Here is a 23,847-nt window from a genome sequence, read left to right on the forward strand (position 1 = left end):
TTTGACAGTTTTGATGACAATGGGATTCTGTATCAATAAGATATGTTAAAAATTAAATAAAATATAATAACATGAATTTGTTTCCTGTGTAGCAAGAATGGCATGGAGGAGGACGCTCTAATGACTCGGTTTCCTCCTCGTATAAAGCTATTGCTTGAAGATGCCCAATTGCACATGACACTCTTTGACCACAGAGAATTTCATTTTACCAGTGTGGGTTCCTTCTTTATTTTCCTATTTATAGCTCGCCTTTTCTGGGTAAAATTTCAATTGTGTTCTTTGGTCGAAAAACCAAGTGCAGGAGGCCAACAAAAATTGTCAATTAAAGCTATTACGGCCATTGGCAATTAGTTGGCAGCCCCATTATGCGGAAAGTCATTTGTCGTTGCTCGCATTTATATTTTCCAGAACTTTTCCCATGAAACAAAAGACCGATCTTTGTGCAGGAATTTCCATTGGAAAATGCATTTCTCGATGCCCCGGAGCGTTGAATGCGCAAATAAGTTATGCTAAAAGGGTTATGTGCTTTTAATTGGGTTGTTATGGGTTAAGAAAAGGGGGTATTTCCATGAATATTCAGCTGTACAAATAAAATATAAATAAATGCAATCAATTGGCACTTTCAACTGGGTTAAACAAAAATTTTATTGTGACGTGGAAATTAAATATTAAATTCTATCATCAAATTGAACATGAAGGAAAGCAAATTGTGCTTTAAGTAAAACACTTGTGAAACAAGCAACTAAGCTAAAGAAAAAAATATTTAAAAAAAATACAAGATTCCAGGAGTTTTCTACATGGTCTCTCCCAGGGGCTTAATGGTCAGCTCGTGCACCTGGACATGTGGGGGCGTGGCTATGGCGTATAGCACTCCCTGCGAGATGTCCTCGGAGTGGAGCATGCGGTCCCTAATGGCATCCCTGATGCTGTCCGGCAGGATCTCCGTGTCCACCACGCCTGGACTGACGCTCTGAAATGTAAGCAATGAATTATATACGTAGTATGGATATATATTGTATACAGAAGATTATAGATAGTCAAAAATAATAACTTTAAAAGTCATTCAGTAATAAATATGGAGAATTCAATTTAGTTTGACATAAGCCATTAAAAATATATAAAGATAATTAAATTATATTCTATTCCCCATTTAAGTATATCTTTACAAAAAATAAATATGTTACGTTAAAGGTTGCTCATCATAAATCATAAAATAAATGAAAATATAAAAAAAAGTAAACTACTTTTCAGAAATTAAAAATTTGAATTAGCTTGACATAAACCCAAAAGGATAAATAAAGATAATTAAAGTATAACTAAATCTTTTATTAAACTAAGCTTTATGTGGCTTTAAAGGGGCTTATAAATTGTCTGCATATCAACAAAATGAAAATGAAAGTGTAAGAAAACAAGGTAAAATGTTGATATTGAAAACTTGAATTAAATTGACATAGGCCCTTAAAGATAAACACTCTATACTTATTTATAACACTCTATTTTTATCTGTATGCCACTTTATAGGGGCCAATAAATTGTCTGCCTATAAGGAATAAAGAAATGAAACGCAAACCCACCGTAATCTTGATGCGGGTTCCCAGGCCCAGGAACTCCTGGCGGTATCCTTCAGCCAGGGCCGTGACCGCATGCTTGCTGGGCGGATAGACATTGACGTCCGGCACCACACCCTCCATGGCCGACATGGTCTTGTGCCCCAGGATGCTGTTGATGAGCACCACATGGCCGTCGAACTTACGCTCCCGCATAGAACGCACTGCTCGCTGGGTGCACAATACGATGCCCATGATGTTCGTCTGCAGGACCTTCTGCATATCGGAAGCTTTCATGTCCACCAGGAGACCCGCGTGCAGGGTTCCGGCGTTATTGACCAGGACATCGACGGCACCCAGTTTCTGGATGACCCAATCGAAGGCCTCGTTCACGGAACTCTCACTGCCCACATCACAGTAGAGGGCAAATAGTTTGCCCCTCTTGTCCGCCGGCAGTTCCTTTTGCAGCTCCTTGACGCGATCAACACGACGGGCCAGACCCACCACCGTCATCCCGGCCAGAACCAGATCCTTGGCTATGGCCGATCCGATTCCCGAACTGGCGCCTGTGACGACGGCCACGCGATTCTGCCAGCGTTCCATGTTTTCCGTTTTGATGTTCACCGATATTTGCTCGGATCTCGAGCCGTAGCTGCACCTTATATATTGTTGGGATGGTTGAATTGCGTGTCACCCGCTCTCCGAACGAGTTCTAGCCTACTACACTGAAAGAAAAGTCCAAAACTCAAGCTTCAAAACATTCGTAAATTTCCTAACCTATTTAAATACTAATCCTTTAATTAAACACACATTTAAATTTATTTGGATTTTGTAATTTTATATTTTTAAACTTATAATAAAGTATTTTTTATATTGATCAGTATTATTTCGAATTTCATGAAATCAATTATTATTCCACTATTATATATTATATCTATTATAAAAGTTCTTATATAATATCAATTTTTGTATCTGTACCTTTGATATATCTAATGATATTAGCATTTCTTTGCGTTAGCGTGTTGAGAAACTGCCTTTTCATTGTCGAGACAATCCGTCATGCCTCTCAATATGAAAAATAGGCGGGGTGGGGTTATTTGCATAGCTAGAAACGACAGTTTTTATTGTTTTTGACCTCTGTGAACTTATAGTTTGGTTAAGAATTACCACTCAGGTTGAGATTCGGGAGATATACTGGAGATTTCAAGAACCATATATTTATATGGTCTGCTTGGGATAATCATACAGTAGAATATTTGTTCAATTAAACTCATAAACTGCTTGTGATAAATTATTAAAATTAAATTTTACTAGGTATTATTTGTACTTACTCAAACGCTGAGTAAACTAAATGGTGTGGGATAATTCCAGTGTGCTTAGTGAATACTAATTCAATTACTTGAACGAATGTGAGTAATGATAAGTTTACCTAGCCGTATATGTTAGGTAATCGATTCAAAATGTGTAAACGTAAGATAAGTAAAGTCATTCTCTAGGGAATCTTCACCGTTTTTTAGGTATATTTTTATTTTGTCTGAATTAAAATAATCCAGCTGTCAAACCAAATCAGAAAACGATTAGTATGCTGTAATAATAACAATTTTTGCTTATTAAGTAATTATAATTAGCATATAAAATGTATACGATTTGCTTTTCTAACGCGCTTGCCACTTTCAATTAGCAGCACGTTCTTTCATCATCTGATTTTCTTATAAGAACTAAGTATCTTACAAGTTCTCTGGTAAATAGATTGGGCAATATAGTATTTAAATTAACTAGCTTTTTAAATAATTTAAAAATATTATCCGATGATACACTGTTTTGGTATTTTGTGTCATAGAAATCAGTGGGTTCTTGAAGTCATCCCAAGATATATAAGGAAAAACAGGAACATTTAAAGGTATCAGAGCACAGAGCAAATCGTAATAGCTAAATTTTTACTCGACATTTCATAGAAGGCCTACATGCACACTAAGATCCAATATGTGCCCCGTGGCATTTTTATTTTTTTTAAGTTTAGTTCTTAAGTTTTTTTAAGACAAAGAACATTTAAAACGTTGTATTTTTTTTCAACAAAATATTTTTCGTTTCGTAATGGAAATTGTAAACAAAGTAGGCAAACTACGAAACTTCAAGGCCTTGTTCGTCTAGCCATAGGGTTTTACATTCAGTACAACACCCGAGCTCGTCCAGTGAACAACTCCGTATTTTCGGTAAATTTTTGTTAAATTTCTTTTTACAAATATAAACTATTTCAATAGATTTCTTCATAAGTTTTCGGTTATCTCGCAGAGTTTTTTTTTGTCATGAAATTTCGAGCGTCAGATCAGATATTTACCGTCGTAGGCCAGCAGGTCTTTTCTATCACTGTTAAAAGCTTTGGCTACGTGGCATTTCTTAGAGAGGATCACATCGAAAAACACAATTGCTTTTTAGTGCATTCGAAACTCGACACGTTTTGTTAACTCAAATTTAAGGTTGGCCACATTAAAATTTTGATTCACATTTATAAGGACTATATGCCTAAGTCCAGTCTTGAATCTTTACAATTTTTTCTTATAAGTGTAAGGGAAAATTTGAAACTTTAGATTTGAGTCTAGACTTAGACATTTAGTCTTTATGATTGTGAAACAACATTTAAATGAGGCCATTTTTAGATTTGAGATAACGAAACTTGCCGACATTTCGGTATGGCGACAAACAATTGTATTTTTCAGTGGAAACCTTTCAAGGGAATTCCACGTAGCCAATGCTTATAGCAAGGATAGAGAGGACCTGCTGGCCTATGTCGATAATGATCTGATCGGTCGTTGGAAATTTTGCGATGAGGAGGTCCGAGAGGCGCTTAAAAACTTATCGATAATGAGGACTTCGAAGAGGAAGGGGTTCAAGATGTTGAGCACCAGTTCTGCGGCTTGGCGGGAACCTGTTCACCAGTCTCCAGTTCCATTTCAACTACTAGAAGCTCCTTCAGGACAACAGAGTCTTCGTTCATCTGGCGATTCTTGTGGAGTTAATTTTGCAAAGAAGGTGGAGAGGGCCGTCCTCCCAATGCCAGGGAGGATCTTCGCTATAGTCATACGTCCAACGAATCTTCTCTACAAGTGAATAACGTCCATCAAAGAGAGAGAAGAAGCCTTATCGAGCCGGCACTGCAGAAATGGGAGCTTTTTCAGATCAAATCATTCCCAATAAATAACAAATTTTGTTAACAAATTTTTAACACATATTCATGTTCGATTTTTCCGTATTTCCAATGGTTTTCAGAAATTGGAACCAAAAACTGCACTTATAGATTCCATAATTTGAGATACTATTCGCGAGGAGGCTCAGCTGCTAAAGGCCCAGGGGGCTAACATCATCATCGTGATCTTACACTGTGGCTACGATGTGGACCAGGAGATCGCGGCCAATGCCGGCGACTGGATCGACGTCATCGTGGGCTCCCACAGCCCCGCCGGCGATTACCTCACCGAGGTGATCCACAGCTCCGGCCATCGCGTGCTCATCGTCCAGGCCTCGGCCTATGCCCGCTACGTGGGCAACCTGATCGTCTACTTCGATGACAACGGCGATGTCCTGGATTTCGAGGGCGATCCGCTCTACATGGACCAATCCGTGCCCGAAGGTCAGTGCAAATAGATACATCTCATTGATAAGTGAGTAGGGTAACTTGGGGAGAATCACATCTTTCTATAATGTGGGAATCTTTATTGCACAATGTATATTGAATTTTTCATATTTACTAGTCGTGACTATCTAAAATTATTCGGTTTTTCTATGTGTGATTTACTTAAGAACATTTAGATGGGGCTTTCTGATGATAGCTATACTCATTGATAAACTACTAGTCAAGTTACCCTTGCAACTAAATAAATACAAATCTAAAAAAAGTCCGTACTTATAAAAAATAGTTCATATAATATTATAGTTCTCAAAGCATTACATCTTAAATACAGGAATCGGACAATATAAATTTCAAATATAAAAAAAAAACTGTATGTTTGTAAGCCTCAGTATAGACAATACTGTAATATAATTCTCAAGTAGTTATTACACGGTCATTTCCCGCGAATTGCTTTATAAAATGTATATACACCTGATGATTTATTATGATTACATATTTTATGGCATTGCTTAAGTACCCTTTTCCTATTTGTGCTTATTTTTTTCCCTGTGAGATCCAAGTGATTTTTTTTTTTGTGTATACAAGTTTTAAGTTTTGTTTGAAGCTAGTATACATTCTGTACCTTGTGCTTGTTGTTTGGTGCTACTTGTGAAAGTCCCTGATTATAGTTAAAATATGGAGTGTATATTGTGTATTATATTTGTGTGATGTGCTCCCCGCAGATGAGGTGGTGCTCGAGGCCATGGCGCCTTGGAAGGTGACGGTCGATGAAATGGGCAAGGTGGTGGTGGGCACCACCAAAGTGGACCACACCAAGGACGATTGTGCCGCCGGAGAGTGCAACCTGGGCAACTACTTCTGCGACGACATGGTGCATTCTGTAAGTGGTGTACTTTTTGAAAGCATAAATACTTATATACCTATCCCATTTTTAGTTCGTGGGAATGGCTCCCTATGAACAGAAGGCCTGGACGAATGTCTCCGCCGGACTCATGAACATCGGAGGACTTCGCGTGCCACTCAACAGAGGCAGTAAGTATGAGTTATTATCAGGATATTACAATTTAATGCTAGTTTTTTAATAAAATCAACTTCACCGTCTGCAGGTCTTACGTACGCTCATATAGTCAGTATGTCACCCTTCGAGAACACCCTGGTATCCTACAATCTGCCGGGCAGCAAAATAGTGGAGGCAATGGAGTGGGCCGTTAGCAAGGTGGACCTTGAGAACGGGGTGACCGGATCGTATATTAACCTGCAGTTCTCGGGCATTCGGGTGAAGTACGACTACACCAAGCCAGTCGGATCGCGGGTTGTATCCGTGCGGACTGCGAGGTGCCCAAGTACGAGCCCCTGGTATCCGACCAACTATATTGCCTCACATCGCCCAACTTCCTGCAGGCGGGCGGCGATGGGTACACCTTGCTCGCCGAGGGCACAGATATCCAGTAAGTACACTACGCCCATCTTAACATTATTCTGTATATGAGAATATATATTTTGGAAGGGTTTTATTAAATTCTTTTCTTTTCTTATTCCATACTGTTTCTCATCACTATCCACTTTTTTTCGATGGCAGGTTTGGAGTCACCGACTTGGATGCCCTGATCTCGTACACCGAACACCTTGATCCCATCAACCAGGGTCTCGATGGACGCATCACCGTGCTCAACTAATCACTGCACTGCAAAATAAATTGTGCTGCCAAATTGTTGCATTTGCCCCAATAAACTTTTCAAAGAAAAAAAAATTGGTTTTTCTTGGGTGTTTTGAACTTAATAATAATTTTACAGGTCTGGTATTAAATTCAGAAAACTTATTAATGTACAATACAGATAACTGATCTATAACCTCGAAGGCTCAAAATTGTGTACTATAAATTAATTACCATTTATTTCATAATTTTTTCCTTTGAAGATGATATCGTACTGCAGGCTATGGTGCCGTGGCAAATCGAGATGAAATCATACGCCAACCAGATCGTGGGCGAAAGTCGTGTTTACCTCCAGCAGGTTGAGTGCAGCCGTGGAGAGTGCAATCTGGGGAACTTTTTCACGGATGCAATGCTTCATACGGTAAGTGTGGGCTGATTGTATCCTTAAAGTACTGATCCTAACCCCCGGAAAACCAACAGTTTGTCAAAGATGCTTCATCATCGTCCCTCGAGAACAGTTGGAGTAACGTGACCATAGCCCTGACTTCGCAGGGCACATTTCGAGTGCCCATTTCAGCTGGCAGTGAGTTTGATTTAAGCTCTTTCACCTATCCAAAAAAGGACTTCGTATGAATTATTAGTAGGGTTAGAAAATGCTAAGACCCATGCTATTTTTGGCCAAAATCTTTTTATCAGTCTGCAGAATTCTAATTAAATTTTAGCTGGTTAGGTTTGTAGTAGGCATATTCTGTATGTTCCGTAAGTATATAAAGATGGGTTAATTTTATAGATTACTTTTTTTCTTTTTAAAAATATTTAAATAGAAAAAAAGTCAAGTATTTTTTAAAAATGTATTGTATTGTGTTGATCCTTAGGTGAATTTTCCTTCGCAGACATCACCTATAAGCAACTTTTTGCCATGTGCCCCTGGCAGAATCGATTGGTCGCCCTAACTCTTCGTGGGAAGCACATTGTGGAGCTTCTGGAGCACGGTGTGGCGCCCATGAACGTCAGTTCGTCCTCGCCCAGATCCTCCAGATTCCTGCAAGTTTCCGGTCTTCGGTTTGCTTTTGATTTGACCGGTCCCGCTGGTCAGCGCGTCTCCAATGTCCGAGTTCGGTGCTCCAAGTGCCAAGTGCCCGAGTATGGACCACTGGCTATGGAGGAGAGGTACCGCGTGGTGGTCATGGAATACCTAGCGAATGGAAAGATTGGTTTCGGCGTAATAAGCGAAAACGCAGAGGAAAAAGTCGCTGACCCCTTCTGTGTGCATAAGGTATAAAAACCATTTCAAAAATTCCAAAACTCGCGTTAAACGGTCAAAGTTGTGGGGATCCCTGTCAGGTTAATTGCTGCGATGAAGGTGGAGGAGTCCGTCTTCCCTACACAAAGGTATAGCCGGAAGATCGTAGCTCTGGAGTGGTCACTACTAACGAATGTAACATCTGTGACTGCATTTCTTCGTCTTCAGTTCCTCGTAGTATAATTCCGCTTAGCAGTAGACGTGGCATCACTGAGCTTCAGCGAGTGTACTCCATCTGTTTCCTTCGACTGCTTTTTGCTAATGGTCTGCAGAGACAGTGCCACCATCGACATCTCAGTCGACGAATGAACCCTCCGCACATGTGCACCACATTTATAAAGTTCTTCGAGGTTGTTGGGTAAGAGCAGGAACTATTTCAGTCCCAAAAAATTTTAGCCGGCACTCGAGAAATTGAACCTATTTTAGATCAATTCATGGAAACACTGCTTTTTGCTCATGGTCTGCAGAGACAGTAACACCAGCATCAGCGAGGATGAGTCAGAATTGTCCACCTTACGCTTGGACCATGCCTGAGTGGTCATCGCAAACGAATGTAACGCTTGTGACTGCGAAACCAGCTCCATGAACTGGGTAACTGCAGCCTGTCGCCGTGCTGTACTTAAAAAAGACGAATTGGAAGTGCTCGGAGCTACCTCCCAAATAAATTTACGTAGACAAGGAAACGTTGGACACGTAATAAAAAAAATAATAAAATTTAAACATTTTAATATATGGGAAGTGCCCGGTCTGGATATCGGCACTACAAGTAGAAGGGTTTTTCGGGCTGATTGCCGTTGTAAATCAGATTTATTCCGGAGCTATGCCCTCCTCAAAGGACGACGAGGCAATAAATGCGGAAGCTTACACATGGCCGCTAAATGTGCCCGTTCGCCAGCCGGTATCAAATCCATACATTTATCGATGTATTAAAACTATCGTAGCCTAGCCCTACTTTTCAACAAAATGGCGATTAACAAGTAAATAATCTCTTTTAAATTTTTTTATAAATCTGAACTTAAGCAGGGGTGAAATTTTTAGCCCATTTTCATGTTTAATTTTTCCGTATTATCCGAGAGTTTTTAAGGTCGAAACCAAAAACTGTATATTGAGTTATTGAATCCCGATTTAGACGTGGGACACCTCTATGAGTTTGTGGTTGAATTCCCTAATATTCTGCATTAGAATATATATTTTTCGGGGATCCGAATTAGTTTGAATTTTGGAAAGTTGCTTTTGACGAGATTTCTTATAGTTGAGGGATAATAGGAGTGGTTGTTTGAATTAATGAGGGGCTTTAGGGAGGGAAATAAGTTTTTATTCCTGTCTTCTAGTAATTTGTATGGTTTTTTAAAATAATGGTTTTCAGAATGGATAACTTTCGCTATTGTAACCCGATTTTGACGTGGGATACCTCTTCGAATTTGTGGTTCAATTTTCTAATATTGTACATTTAAACATTTCGTTTTTAAGAGGGTCCAAATTTTAGCCCTTTTCCATGATTGATTTTTTCGTATTTCTAATGGGTTTCAGAATGGAAAGCCAAAACTGCACTTCTAAATTCCATAACTTTCGCTATTGTAACCCGATTTTTAAGTGGGATACCTCTATGAATTTGTGGTTCAATTTTCTAATATTCTGCATTCAAACATTTCTTTTTTAAGACGGTCCAAGAAGTGCTGGGAAAAATCGAGGGGTGCTGTTGTGGATGGATTGGTAACTGAACTTAAGGCATTTGTCAACACAACGCTTGTAATTTTTGTGCTTTACTGGTTTTTAATGGCCAGTAAAGGTCATAACGTATACATCATGGTGCACATGACGAATTTCTTTGATCTTTTACCTCTTGCAAGATCAGCTAAATATTATCACTAAGGGCAATATAGTATTTAAATTAACTAGCTTTTTAAATAATTTAAAAATATTATCCGATGATACACTGTTTTGGTATTTTGTGTCATAGAAATCAGTGGGTTCTTGAAGTCATCCCAAGATATATAAGGAAAAACAGGAACATTTAAAGGTATCAGAGCACAGAGCAAATCGTAATAGCTAAATTTTTACTCGACATTTCATAGAAGGCCTACATGCACACTAAGATCCAATATGTGCCCCGTGGCATTTTTATTTTTTTTAAGTTTAGTTCTTAAGTTTTTTTAAGACAAAGAACATTTAAAACGTATTTTTTTTCAACAAAATATTTTTCGTTTCGTAATGGAAATTGTAAACAAAGTAGGCAAACTACGAAACTTCAAGGCCTTGTTCGTCTAGCCATAGGGTTTTACATTCAGTACAACACCCGAGCTCGTCCAGTGAACAACTCCGTATTTTCGGTAAATTTTTGTTAAATTTCTTTTTACAAATATAAACTATTTCAATAGATTTCTTCATAAGTTTTCGGTTATCTCGCAGAGTTTTTTTTTGTCATGAAATTTCGAGCGTCAGATCAGATATTTACCGTCGTAGGCCAGCAGGTCTTTTCTATCACTGTTAAAAGCTTTGGCTACGTGGCATTTCTTAGAGAGGATCACATCGAAAAACACAATTGCTTTTTAGTGCATTCGAAACTCGACACGTTTTGTTAACTCAAATTTAAGGTTGGCCACATTAAAATTTTGATTCACATTTATAAGGACTATATGCCTAAGTCCAGTCTTGAATCTTTACAATTTTTTCTTATAAGTGTAAGGGAAAATTTGAAACTTTAGATTTGAGTCTAGACTTAGACATTTAGTCTTTATGATTGTGAAACAACATTTAAATGAGGCCATTTTTAGATTTGAGATAACGAAACTTGCCGACATTTCGGTATGGCGACAAACAATTGTATTTTTCAGTGGAAACCTTTCAAGGGAATTCCACGTAGCCAATGCTTATAGCAAGGATAGAGAGGACCTGCTGGCCTATGTCGATAATGATCTGATCGGTCGTTGGAAATTTTGCGATGAGGAGGTCCGAGAGGCGCTTAAAAACTTATCGATAATGAGGACTTCGAAGAGGAAGGGGTTCAAGATGTTGAGCACCAGTTCTGCGGCTTGGCGGGAACCTGTTCACCAGTCTCCAGTTCCATTTCAACTACTAGAAGCTCCTTCAGGACAACAGAGTCTTCGTTCATCTGGCGATTCTTGTGGAGTTAATTTTGCAAAGAAGGTGGAGAGGGCCGTCCTCCCAATGCCAGGGAGGATCTTCGCTATAGTCATACGTCCAACGAATCTTCTCTACAAGTGAATAACGTCCATCAAAGAGAGAGAAGAAACCTTATCGAGCCGGCACTGCAGAAATGGGAGCTTTTTCAGATCAAATCATTCCCAATAAATAACAAATTTTGTTAACAAATTTTATCCCATTTCCATGTTCGATTTTTCCGTATTTCCAATGGTTTTCAGAATGGGAACCCAAAACTGCACTTCTAAATTCCATAACTTTCGCAATTGTTACCCCATTTTGACGTGGGATACCTCCATGAATTTGTGTTTTAATTTTCTAATACTCTACATTCAAACATTTCTTTTTTAAGAGGGTCAAAATATTAGCCCATTTCCATGTTCGATTTTTCCGTATTTCCAATGGTTTTTAGAATGGGGACCCAAAATTGCACTTCAAGATTTCATAACTTGAGTTACTGGACTCCGATTTTGATGTGGGATGCCTCTTTGAATTTGTGGTTGAATTCTCTAATATTCTACATTCAAATATTTATTTTTATGGAGGGTCAAAACTTTAGCCCATTATCATGTTCGATTTTTCCGCATTTCCAATGGTTTTCAGAATGGGAACCCAAAACTGCACTTCTAAATTCCATAACTTTCGCAATTGTTACCCGATTTTGTCGTGAGATACCTCTATGAATTTGTGGTTCAATTTTCTAAAATTCTACATTCAAACATTTCCTTTTTAAGAGGGTTCAAATTTTAGCCCTTTTCCTTGTCCGATTTTTCCGTATTTCCAATGGGTTTCAGAAGGGGAACCCAAAACTCCACTTCTTAATTCCATAACTTTCGCTATTGTCACCCGATTTTGACGTGGGATACCTCTATGAATTTGTGGTTAAAATTTCTTACAATCTGGATTCAAATTTACATTTTAAACGGGGTCAAAATTTTGACCAATTTTCATGTTCGATTTTTTTTTTTAAATTCTAATGAAAACCCATTGTGTAATTTTTTCCGTAATTTCAATGGATCCCGATTTTGATGTGATACCTCTGAATTCAAATTGTTTAATATTCACAAGTTTTTGAAATGCGTACAATGTTAATATTTCCTTATCATTTTTCAGTGCTTACCCATAGCCCGCCCAATTTAAAAGAAAGGTTTATTTCAGGAAGGACTCAAAATATATATTTAACTGCACCAACGGACTAACGCCAACTTCCTTTGTTGGCGTGGGCAAGGAGTGGAGTGGAAGTGGAGTGGAAGTGTAGTTATCGATGTGTAGTGGTCCACATTTTGGATGTGGTTGCGTAACAAGTTGGGTATCTAGTGCTGCTGCTGCTGCCGTGATCAGGGATGGACAATGGGGTTGAGTGTGTGGTTCGTGTTGGCTTGAGTCCTACCAGAAGCCGCCCTTGGATGCACTGCCTCCGCCGTAGTTCATGCTCATGTCCATGCCGTTGTAGGCGCAGAAGGCCTCGCCATTGTCGATGCAGGGCTCGAATTGTCCAGATCCTTGGCCAAAGAAGTTGGTGGGCAGGTTGCAGGTGAGCGGCGAGCTCACGTTCCCATAGTCACCCATGCCCATCTGTGGGGCACTTGGCATGGCCATGCCCCGTTGGACACCGCCTCCGACTCCCGACATTCCTGCTCCTCCGGCGGCAAATGGATTGTGCGACTGGACCGGCATCTGAGCTGCACCTGATCCTTGGCCAGGCCATCCGGCAAGTCCTCCCGGGCCAGATCCTGCTGCTCCAGATCCAGATCCTGCTAGTGCTGCTGCCGCCGATGCTGCTCCACCGGCAGACTGCTGCATCAGATCACCCATCTGCGGATAGACAGGCGCATTCACGGGCTGGCCGTTCCAGTAGGAAAATGCGTTCGACATCTTTGGAGAATCTCAAAAAAAAAACAGAAACTATTAACGATTTTGAAAACTGTGTGGGATGAATAACTTCAAAATCGGAAAAATTTTTTTTGTTGATTTTATTTTTTTATGCCCAAATAGAAGCCGTAAAAATTTTGCTCCGCCGAACGATGTTAACTGTTTGAACTCGAAAGTTAGACTGAGGTCTTGGAGCTCTGACTGGGGTAACTCGGTTTTTCTGCTTGACGTTTGATTCCATGGATATCTAGATTGAAAATTTTTGAAATCAACATTGATTTCATCGATTAAGGCTAAGTTGGCCAGGACATTTTTTAAAAGTAAGCCCTTTGGATTCCATGAAGCTATCAATTGAATATTTAAGAAAATCTGAATTTGCTTAAAATAATTTTAGTTGAACTTGCTATAAAATACGTGAAAATCATCATATAATATATGAAATTTTTTTTGGTATATACATCTTTTTTATGATCCTAAAAACTCAAAGATGTGCCTAAGATTTATGTAGAAAACCTAAGCTAAAAATAAAATATATTTTTATCACTGCTAATGATAATATTCCATACATAACGTATACGTATAAGTATAGATTTAATATGATTTTATTAATCTAGGCTTATGATTTGAATTTCTCATTAAACTTTCTAAAGGCTGTAAATTAAATTTGAATGGGGGTACGCCTTAAAATATGATTAATAAAAGCACCGCCTATCCTAAATCTTTATTGTTCTTGAAATTGTGGATTTCTTGACCAGATTTGGTAGTTAATTTTTTCTTTGCCCCAAGGAAGTATCCGCATAATGGGCATAAAGTTTTTGCCGCTCCGCTTTTAATTCAGGTCATTCCATGTTATTTAGCATACAATTTTATATTGTGATAAATGACATTTCTTTTCATTTTCATTTCATCTTTTTGCTCTCATGTCTCATTTCTTATTTCAATTTTTTTTTTGGCTTAGCCTTGTCGGAAAATAAGGGCGTTGGGCAACTAAAGGGGCGCGGTGTGGCCGGCACTGTGTTAATTTTTGAAAAAGGACGCCAACTGTCGTGTTGCAGCGCAGATGATAATGACGAAGACGTGGCAACAAACGTTTGTCTACACAGTGGGTATCAAATGGGTATTAAAGTCTTTTAATAAGGTTGTTTAAAGTATGGTTAAGTTAACCGTAACACTTAAAGTAATATATTTTTATAATAATAATATATAAATTATAATATAGTATAGTGATGGGTATTATACCATTATACAGATTACAATCATATTTTAACTTATATGTATAGTTTATATATTAGAGAACGAAATCTTCAAGTTATTTTATAAGCATATAACAAATATATTTATATTTTCTACTGAATTTTAAAAATATCACACAAAATTTAGGTAATTGCATTTCTTTAGCATGATAAATCGTTTTATTTTGTTCAAACAACTTCAAGCTTAAATTTCTCCCACGTTTTGGATCATACATGTCTGGCATTTAAATAGGGTATATTAAAGGTTCCCACCCTATTTTCAATTCATATTCCACTTGATTCTTGTGCCAAGCATAAAATGCAAAACACTTGAACTGAGTGGAAACGAAGGCGAAAGCAAAATAAGCAACAACAAAATGTCTCATAAACCAACGGTTACATTGGGAGAAAATCGGAAGATTATTATGTTACCATATCTTAAAAACCAGCTTTGGAAATTTCTCGAGGCATTCTAAGAATAGAAATACCTTCAAAATTGCCAAAATGTTTATTTTCAAAAATGAAATGGGATATTAAAACATTAATGATAGATAAATAACTTTACTTTTTGATCATTTTTATATATTTATTATGATCTTTAAAGAAAATAGATAAGATGTTGACTTGCTCTTGCTGTTCTTTTGATATTATTGAATAAACTTATTAAACTAATATTAGGGCTTTTTATAACTTAATATAATAAGCTAATAAATAATAATAATGCAATTTAATATTAATAAATCTTAAACGTTTAAAAAGTAAATGTTATATGTTAACGTTGCGTATACGTAATATATGTGCTGTAGATATAACGTATACGCAACGTTCGCCTTATAAATGCCCTCCTGGGTTGACAACCAATTTTTTCCTGTGCTCAAGAATAAGAAGAATAAGCAGCAGGCCGGGAAATAAAAAGAACGCAACTTGGCAGGGTGTTGATAATGATAGCAAAGACAAAAGCCCACGCCTAATGGGACACGGAATGACTGAGGGGCTGTGAGGCTTGGTTGGTCTTGGCTGATGATGAGGGGGTTTGCTGGGTAGTTGGGTGCCTCTGGGTGGCTCTGAGCCCCGGTGACCATCCGACTGTCATGCCCACGTCCTTGACGCGCTGCAGTGGCGACATCGTAGTTAAATTGCCTGTCCTCGGCCGGCGTCAACATTGTGTCATTGCTAGTATTAAATCAGAGCCAAACAAATGATGATACATAAGTGCGACACAAGTACGCAGAAAAACACACAGAAAAGATTAACCGAAATGCTGGGTGGGAAAATTAAAATTACAGCATGCAGGGAGAAAAACTCTGGGAAGCAACTGTTTAATTAAATGTAATATATCATTTACCTTCCAAGTAAGAAAACCTTTAAAAAAAAGGCACTACCTTTATTTATTTAAATATATATTTGACTAAAAGGCAAAAGAAAACGGAGAACAGGGTCAAGACCGTAAGATCTAGAGCAGTTAAAATTTTCATTTAAATATTTTTACACAAAAAACGTTTTAAAGAGCCAACAAAAATGCCTCCAATATTATATATCCATATCCCATATATTTCATTTTTCAACAACATTTTTCTAAGTGCAAGATATGGTGGAATTCTGATCCCGCCCCTTTGTTTCAACCTCTGTGAGTGATCCACTAAGTTAATATTTCACCGCATGACCTTCGGCCATTCCGAGTTATGGACTACCAACTATGGGTGGTGGGATGGCAGGCTGATGGGATTTGGTTTTTCGGTAGAAAAACAGAAAGAGCAGCTGGAAAAGCGGGAAAAGCAGATCGGGGCAGATGGAAGCCCCAGTAGCCAGGGCATAGTTCATCAAGTCGGCAAACAGACGCATACCACAGTCGGACTTCAAGGAGGCACAGGATAGCGGTAGGAGGATAGTACTGCGACTTGGGTCAAATATGTTAGCAGTTGCATTCTGTTTTGGCTCTGAACAGCAAACATTCAAGTAGCTGGCAAAGACAAAGGGCCAGCACAGTGGGCAAAATGAGTTCCTCACTTTATTACAACTCACTATCTTTATTTTTTTGGTAAATGGTACTATGTTTGATTTTATTACTTGTATAAGAAAATGTATAGTTTGTAAAACGGAACCCATTCTAAAAAGTTTTATTTAGTAAGTATTTTAAGGATAGTTTATAAAAATCACAGGGGTTCTAAAATTTCTAAGAAAGGTTAACAAGAAATATCATGTTTTGGAAAGAATTATTTTATAAATGTATTGTTGCATACTTTTTGACACCACTGAAAAAGATTTCCCACTCCTAACTCTGTTACACCCATGGATACCATTCTATATATCAATCACTATTGTTCTAAAATATATAGACATCCATTCTTTCGACTCACCACTGTAACGCAGTGTAGTTTTATCGCATTACTGCAGCTGCCTCTGGTGGACCACTCTCTCCCCATCTCTTTCGCTCGCCCTATCCCTGTCTCTCTCTGCGAATACCACTACCAATCTAGCCATCTCTTTCTCCAACTGTGTCTGTCCGCTGGTTTCCTCCCATGCCATTAGCCAAAATGGGTAAATAAGCTTAGTTAGCTCTACGACCGGGGACTTTGGTGGGTGGAAAAGAGGTGGCAAATGGGGAGGCGGAACGGGGATAGTTGCAGGGCAAGTGGCGAAAGTGGTGAGAGCACTTGAAAAAGTGGGAAAATAATTACCGATAACACAAATGCCCAGGCACCGATTCCGAACCGTCGAACTTTTTCCGTGTGTCCGCCTTTTTCCTCGTTTTTTACCCCCCAGCCATTGCATTTTCCCCGCCATTCCGCGTGGCTTTTCCTGCTTTTACTGCTTTTGTTTTCCTCGGTTTTTTTTTGTGCTTCGCTTGTAGAACTCTGGCTTACATAAATTCAATTGTGCGCCTCTGCGAGTGAGTTTGTGTTTGGCTGTCAGTGCAGTTAGGCTAAACCGATTTGTCTCATCCTCCCCCGCACTTTCCCATTTTCCACTCACGATCCTGCGACTTTTCCTGCAGGCTATGCTCTTCTTTTTCCTATTCGATTGACTTTACTCCTTATGAAAGCCGTTTATTTTTTAACACTTTATCATGGTAAATTAAAACTGAATTATCCCTCAGAATTGTAATAAACAATACCACTTAGGTATCCAAATATTTTGGTCTAACGATATTTAAATGGTTTATAATTTCCAATTAAAAATAACTGAGTCAAGGGAGATGATAAGAATAAATTAATAAAACTATATATATACTATACTATACTATACTATTTTTTCCAATAACTTCTTAAGATTTCTTAGAAACATCCTATGTATTATTTACCTACTATTGTTTATAAAATATTTCAAAACTTTTCTTTAGAAGAGACTGTTTCCTTAGTATATATTTTATATATCTATATATATCTATAAATTAAGACTATAAAGTTGTTTCTAAAATTTAGCAATAACTTTGGAAGATTTCTTAGAAATTTCCAATTTATTATGTGCATACCATATTTTATTTCTTTGGCAAAGAGTCTTTCCTTAGTTTAAGCTTGGGAATATATCTAGACACCAATATTTCTAAAATGCTTAAAAATGTTTTTTAAATAGTATAGCAGTGTATAGTACCATTATTTATTATCTCAGAGTGTTTAATCCAGCGGCTTTAGCCCTTTGAGGCAATGATTTTTAGCAGTTTTTTCCCCCTTATTTGTTGTTTGCATTGCCCAGTTGACTTTGGTGCTCTTTGGTTCAATTGATGGCCCTCGAATGGACTTGACTCGAGCCAACGGAGTGGGGTCTCGAAGCTATAGCCCCGAAAAATATCAAGTGTCGTTTGTCAGAGAGTCAGAGACAACATTCGATAATGTTAATTTGCAGTGGTAAAATCCGGATCTGGAGATTCCGATTATTCGAAGGGTAATAAAGCCGCAGTAGATATCAAGTTTTGGTGGCTCTAATGACTGCCGTCTAATCACTTCGCTTCAGGGAACTTTCTTGGGGCATTTTTTTGTTTGAACCTGGGGACGGGAACCCTTACCGCATCACATAGCCATGCCAATTTATTTAATATGCCGTACGTGAGCTTCCGCTTTCAGTTCTGTTCGGTTCAGTCCTGACCCGTTTATGGCCACTGACTCTGATTCTCGTCCCTTTTTTTTCCTTTCTTCTGGCCTGCTCGATGGCCTTGTGTGTTTTTCTTTTTTCGCATTTCATTTCATTTTACTGGACGTTTTCAAATTTTTCACTTGAGCGAGCTTTAGCAGGCGGTTTCACATCTTTAACGATGTGCAGAAAAAAAAAGGACACACATACTGCAGGCACAGGAAGAGGACTCGGAACTGTCCGACCATTTGTAATAACCAAAGCCTCTGGGGAGGCTAACATGCGGAGTCCTTCGCTGACCAAAGCTCCTGCACTGACAGTTGGGCACGAAAACATAAGTGGTATTGTTGGCAGTTCCAAAAGACTGCGAAAATATATTAAGCACTGCACTCTCGAACCACTGAGCTTTTGAAAAACTCAAGGACATTGTCTACTATTTACTAATTAAGAGCATTTAGCTTTTGGTTTATGTGCATTAACATTTAAGAAATTTCTTTTGTTAGTTCATTGTAGTCAAGTTATAGTTTAGAGATTAAGTTATTAAGATTTCTTAATTGATATTTTAATTTCTTTCATTTTGCTTATCAGAATTTGAATGGTTGTAAGATAATAAAAATGAACTAACTTATTTTATAAACATTTAAATAATACTTAAAGCAATTACTTTTTTTTAAAATTGCATTTTTAATTTTTGGTGTAATCATATTTTATATTATTATATGAGGGTTCTTTCCATAATATCGTTAAGAACAATAAACAATAATTCAAGCCTTTAAAAATTTTTAAGGCAATTAAAAATTTTAAATATAATTTTTAATTATTGTTATAACAATATTTCTTATTTTTTATGTGGATTCTTTTCATAATATCTTTAACAATAATTGACAGTAATTCAAGCTTTTTAAAAATATTTAAAGCAATTAATATAATTTAAAATTACATTTATAATTATTGGTCTAATAATATTTTTCATTTCTTTTTTGGTATTTGCGCATAACAAAAATATAAAAGTTTTAAGAGCTATAAGATGAGTTTAATTTAAGCTTAATATATTTATTTTATAAGAGATGGTTAATTTAAAAATAAAAACGTTTGTTAAAAAATAGGTTCAATGGCATTATTTACGATAAGTACTTTCTGAAATTCGGCAGGATTTTCTCGACGTGTGTGTGCCCGTGTATAATCAGCTGTTGGGTTCTTGGTCTTCCGGGCAGCTTACAGCTAAAGAGGATTCCGTCAAGGACACCACGACGGCGAATTGTGTTCGAGTCGCAGCTCATTCGTCCTCATCGCCATCAGTCTTGGGGTCCTGCTCAAAAATCCAACTCAACCCGGGCCAAAATCCAAGCCAAGTCCGACCTCGCCTCATATGCGAGTCTTTGTGTTTGCGCATTCAAGTGACGTGGTGCGGCAGCTGTGCCGTGTCCTTATCCTCATCCTCATCCGCATCCGTGTCCTCTTTATCCAGTCCCCCCTGTCGGCCGGCATCCCTGGCCAGGCTTAGATTCACAGAGAAAGAAATTCCACAGCTAATCGGCAGTGAGCTGGAAAAACATAGATAATATATTCAAAACCATTTATTTTGGAAACCGAAAATGGGAATAAAAGTATTTCACATTCGAGCTAATAATATTTCATTAGCCATCTTAAGGAACCACATTTTTTATATGTAAAACTAAAAATATATTTTAAAATTTCACAAATGGTTATAGGTTCAAAAACCATAGTAGTCCCCTAAAAAAGGTAATTAAATGTTTTAAAATGATTTTTCCTCACCTAGTTTTTAGTAAGTTTTTTTATTAGTGCACCTAGCTTTCTCGCAACAGTTTTCTGCTCTTTTTGCTTGGCATTGCGGCACCAAAGTGAGTATTTCCATATTTATAGTTTCTGAAATAGCTTCTAACTAGCTTAGCCGACTGGCTTTGCCAAGAGGGGAAAAGGTTTCTGGGCGGCAGGTTACGGAGTGCCTGGATATTCTCGGCCACTCCTCGGTAAATTGAATATCTCTGGTCACTTTTGCATAGAAATTACTCGATTTCCATAGTGACCGGCAAACAATGAAATTGAGTGTCCTCCATTCGCAAGCTTCTTGCCAAGTGTTTATTTCTTTAGATTTGGATTTAAGTATGTTCTTTAATACCTAATTGACCTTTGAATGCTTATTAAAATAAAACTTTTATTTAAGTGTTTATTACTAACCTGTATTATTTGGTTATAAAGAAATGTTGGTAGCTATGTTAACATAATATTTATAATCGATTTTGGAAACCAGTATATTTTTTTATTATTTTGAATCAAGATTTGTAGTAGGTTCTTAAAAGACGTTCTTAAAAAAAATATTTTAAAAATTTCTTCGGAGGTTTTTAAGTATTTGTTATAAAAATAAAGGAATGGATTTTTTTTTGTAGACTTAAGTTAAGGATCCCTTGGTAAAATATACATACAAAATTTAAAAGCAGCTTGCTTACTTGTTTTCAAGGTGCATTTCCCTTGGCTTCAATTAGGTGTAGGATAAATTCCCCAAGGACCATATATAGTTCCATATTCACGTCTAAATTTATTTAGGGTTAAAATTGGCCCAAAGGCATTTCGGGACTCGGGTTCGGGATCCGAGGAATGGGGTCTCATCAGTCCATTTGTTGGGAGATACCTCCACTCATCTACATTTTTTTTGCTCGTAGTTTGGGAGCGTCTGTTTAGGTCTCCTTGATGACCTTCAACAGTTTACTGACATTTATAAATTTTTATAAGGTTCAGGGGGTTCAATAACGCAGCATGACAAAATTTATCGCCACATGTTCATAGCACACACGCACACACCCTGGACAAAGACCCACACAATCAACGCGCAAATATATGCCGGGTTCAAGGGGTTACGGGTTAAGGGTTAGGGGAATGGTGGGGTGATGGGTTGGGTGGGTGGAATATTGATGGCAAAACTTCATGAAGCATAGCCAACTTTTTTTCTCATCGCCTCCGCTTTTTTGCAATGCGTAAATGTCAGATAAGCCCTCTTCACACACACGCATTTATCAAAAAAGGTTGTGTGGCGACCAGTTTTTACTCTTTTTTTAAGATATATGGTTTTTTTTAGGAAACAACAATTAAAATTATTTACTTTGTTTTCAAGGTTTCTTTTCATGTACTTTTAAAGGTACCATCTATGGTTAATTCAAGTTTGCTTATAATATTTATATATTTATTGGTAAATTTTCATGTAATCAAAGCATTTTTAGATTTAATTACAACACTTTTGGAAACGATTTTTGATTTTTAATTATTTCTGTTTATAAACAAAAGTCCGAGATGAACTTTTAGCTGAGAAATATATGTTATAATTAGGAGAAATTGAAAAAAAGCTAAGATATTTTTTATAGTAGTTTGCCCTAATCAATAATTCTTAATGGTCTCAAAATTTCATCGAATTGATACTCTCTTTACACCCAACTCAACACTTGGTATTTCTGCTGGTGCGTGCAATTTTTAGCTTACAGCTGTCAGCTGACTACATTTACAGAGGGAAAACTAAACGAACCAAACAATTTGGCGAACTGCAAACGAATCGAATAAAAAGGGAAAATCGGGGCGAAGTAAAAAATAAAAGGGGAAAAAAGAATGAAAAATGAGGATGCACGGAACATTTATTTATAATTTCCAAGGTAATATTATATTACATTTCTTATAAAAATGATATATATATATATTATCTCAACAAGTTTTAAAACAGAAAAATAAATCTCACAGCATTTCAATTAATTTAAATACTTTAGGTAATTATTTTATATTTTCAATGTTAAGATAAGTCGAACTATATAAAATAATGACCTAAAATATTATTCATAGTTCGTATTAATTATTTATATTTTCTCAGTGTGCGTCGAAGGATGTTGAGCACTGCGGAAAAGGACTGGCAACATTCGCTTGTTGACTATGCATGAGGCGGAGACACCGCAATTCTGTTGGAGAAATCCGGGAAACTCCGGAAAACCCTCGGTGCCCCCTAAATTCCCCTGATTCAAAACCCCCACCCCCCCCAAAAAAAAGCACCCACGAAAAACTCGGACCTGCTTCGCTGTCGATTGCCAAATGAATTTTGTCAGGCAGCGAAGGTTGAAATTGGCTTTTGCCTTTTGGCGAACGTATTTTGAATTTTAATGCGGCAATAAGAAGAAGAAGAAGACAAAGCCAAGAAGAAGAGCAACCCTTTTTGTCGGGCCTAAAAAACAAACACACACGAGCATACGCACTATTTCATTAGCAAAAGTCGAAAAGGAGGCTGTGTTAACCCGTTGATAACTGAAAATAAAATCTTGATACAATGTTTTATTATACAAAAAATTTAAATTCCTGATATAATGATTAATGTTTTTATTAATTAATTTTAATGTAAGTATTTATTAAAAAAAAAAACCTTTTAATAATTATAACAACCTTTTTGATTAGACATTCTTAGTTTATTTTAAGTTTTTGCATTGCAGTAATGCCTTTTTAAAATACTTTTTGAAAACTGGAAGCTCTAAAAATATAGTTATATATTTACCAAATACCTATTAATAACAATAATTAATATTTTGATTAAATATTTTTTATGAATTTTAATTTTTTGTATTACAATACTGTTTTTCGCAAAGATCTTTTGCAAGCTTTAAAATTATACTTATATATTTATATAATTAAAATATATTTATATATATTAAATTAAAAAACAGTCAGAAACAAATTTAAAACAATGGGTTAAGACGTGCTTGGCTTTGATTTTTGTTTAGCTAAAATCAACACATCCCAGCGCTCGCATTCCCAGCTCCTCACAGATACTACAAAGCAACCGCAATGGGATTGGATTAACATTCTGCCAGGATCTATAGCACACTTATGTGGGACAGGAGAACAGGCAGCCAGGATGCGGTGAAGACGGCTAAGAACCGAGTGGCATCTTAGTTGCGGTTGAACACTTGACTGGCTTGGCGGAAAATGGGGGGATGGGTGGTAAAAACCAGGGAAAAGCCAGGAAAAAGCGTTGCAAATGGCAGCATATTTGAATACTTGATTTCTTTTATTAGGTGTCCTTGTGTGTGTGTGTGCTCTTCATTTCCAGCCTCAATCACAAATCAGTCGAACAAAAACTTATCTGACTTTCTGCCATATCTCGATTGTGTTTAATTGAAAATTCCTTTTGCCTTTGAGCCTTGATTAGTTAATTAATTAAATTAAATTCACACATTACTGTTTGTCCATTAATAATGAGACATTATCTAAAATTAAGGCTAATATTTCGAGTTTAATGGCACATAAATTTAATCAATTTATGTCCTTGCAGTTGAATTTGGAGCACTTTTATTTGATTTCGGCAATATGTCCCCGAACTAATGAATAAGATGAAA

General features: G+C 37.2%; 3 protein-coding genes, 2 long non-coding RNA genes and 1 pseudogene across 12 annotated transcripts; 4 read left to right on the forward strand and 2 right to left on the reverse strand.

The window, feature by feature from the left end:
• Positions 1-627: 627 nt before the first annotated feature.
• Positions 628-2,181, reverse strand: Antdh (Antennal dehydrogenase). Its single transcript, XM_017067490.4, has 2 exons — positions 1,575-2,181; positions 628-970 (listed from the first exon to the last, which is right to left on the reverse strand). Exons 1-2 carry the CDS (start codon positions 2,148-2,150, stop codon positions 794-796), a joined length of 753 nt encoding a protein of 250 aa, XP_016922979.1. The 5' UTR covers positions 2,151-2,181; the 3' UTR covers positions 628-793.
• Positions 2,182-3,067: 886 nt separating this feature from the next.
• Positions 3,068-4,776, forward strand: LOC118878407 (uncharacterized). 4 transcript variants are annotated; one of them, XR_011604729.1, is made up of 3 exons: positions 3,641-3,760; positions 3,809-4,024; positions 4,205-4,776. It is a non-coding gene; the product is annotated as an uncharacterized lncRNA (long non-coding RNA). The 4 variants fall into 4 exon arrangements; XR_005014967.3 differs by having other exon boundaries at positions 3,068-3,760; positions 3,809-4,776; XR_005014966.3 differs by having other exon boundaries at positions 3,068-3,760; positions 3,822-4,776.
• Positions 4,777-4,862: 86 nt separating this feature from the next.
• Positions 4,863-6,925, forward strand: LOC139353477 (apyrase-like; annotated as a pseudogene).
• A 664-nt stretch (positions 6,926-7,589) lies between these two features.
• LOC139353361 (apyrase-like) lies at positions 7,590-8,666 on the forward strand. The gene is made up of 3 exons (XM_070997305.1): positions 7,590-8,094; positions 8,301-8,490; positions 8,600-8,666. Exons 1-3 carry the CDS (start codon positions 7,749-7,751, stop codon positions 8,664-8,666), a joined length of 603 nt encoding a protein of 200 aa, XP_070853406.1. The 5' UTR covers positions 7,590-7,748.
• Positions 8,667-10,022: 1,356 nt separating this feature from the next.
• LOC118878403 (uncharacterized) lies at positions 10,023-11,470 on the forward strand. Of its 5 annotated transcripts, none has more exons than XR_011604725.1 (3): positions 10,319-10,462; positions 10,511-10,726; positions 10,907-11,470. It is a non-coding gene; the product is annotated as an uncharacterized lncRNA (long non-coding RNA). The 5 variants fall into 5 exon arrangements; XR_011604727.1 differs by having other exon boundaries at positions 10,967-11,470; XR_010654899.2 differs by having other exon boundaries at positions 10,023-10,462; positions 10,511-11,470.
• Positions 11,471-12,442: 972 nt separating this feature from the next.
• LOC108004606 (spidroin-1) lies at positions 12,443-13,352 on the reverse strand. Its single transcript, XM_017067546.4, has one exon. It carries the CDS (start codon positions 13,167-13,169, stop codon positions 12,681-12,683), a length of 489 nt encoding a protein of 162 aa, XP_016923035.2. The 5' UTR covers positions 13,170-13,352; the 3' UTR covers positions 12,443-12,680.
• Positions 13,353-23,847: the final 10,495 nt, after the last annotated feature.

Source organism: Drosophila suzukii, chromosome X (genome assembly GCF_043229965.1).
Source record: "Drosophila suzukii chromosome X, CBGP_Dsuzu_IsoJpt1.0, whole genome shotgun sequence".
In the NCBI taxonomy this organism is placed as follows: domain Eukaryota; kingdom Metazoa; phylum Arthropoda; class Insecta; order Diptera; family Drosophilidae; genus Drosophila; species Drosophila suzukii.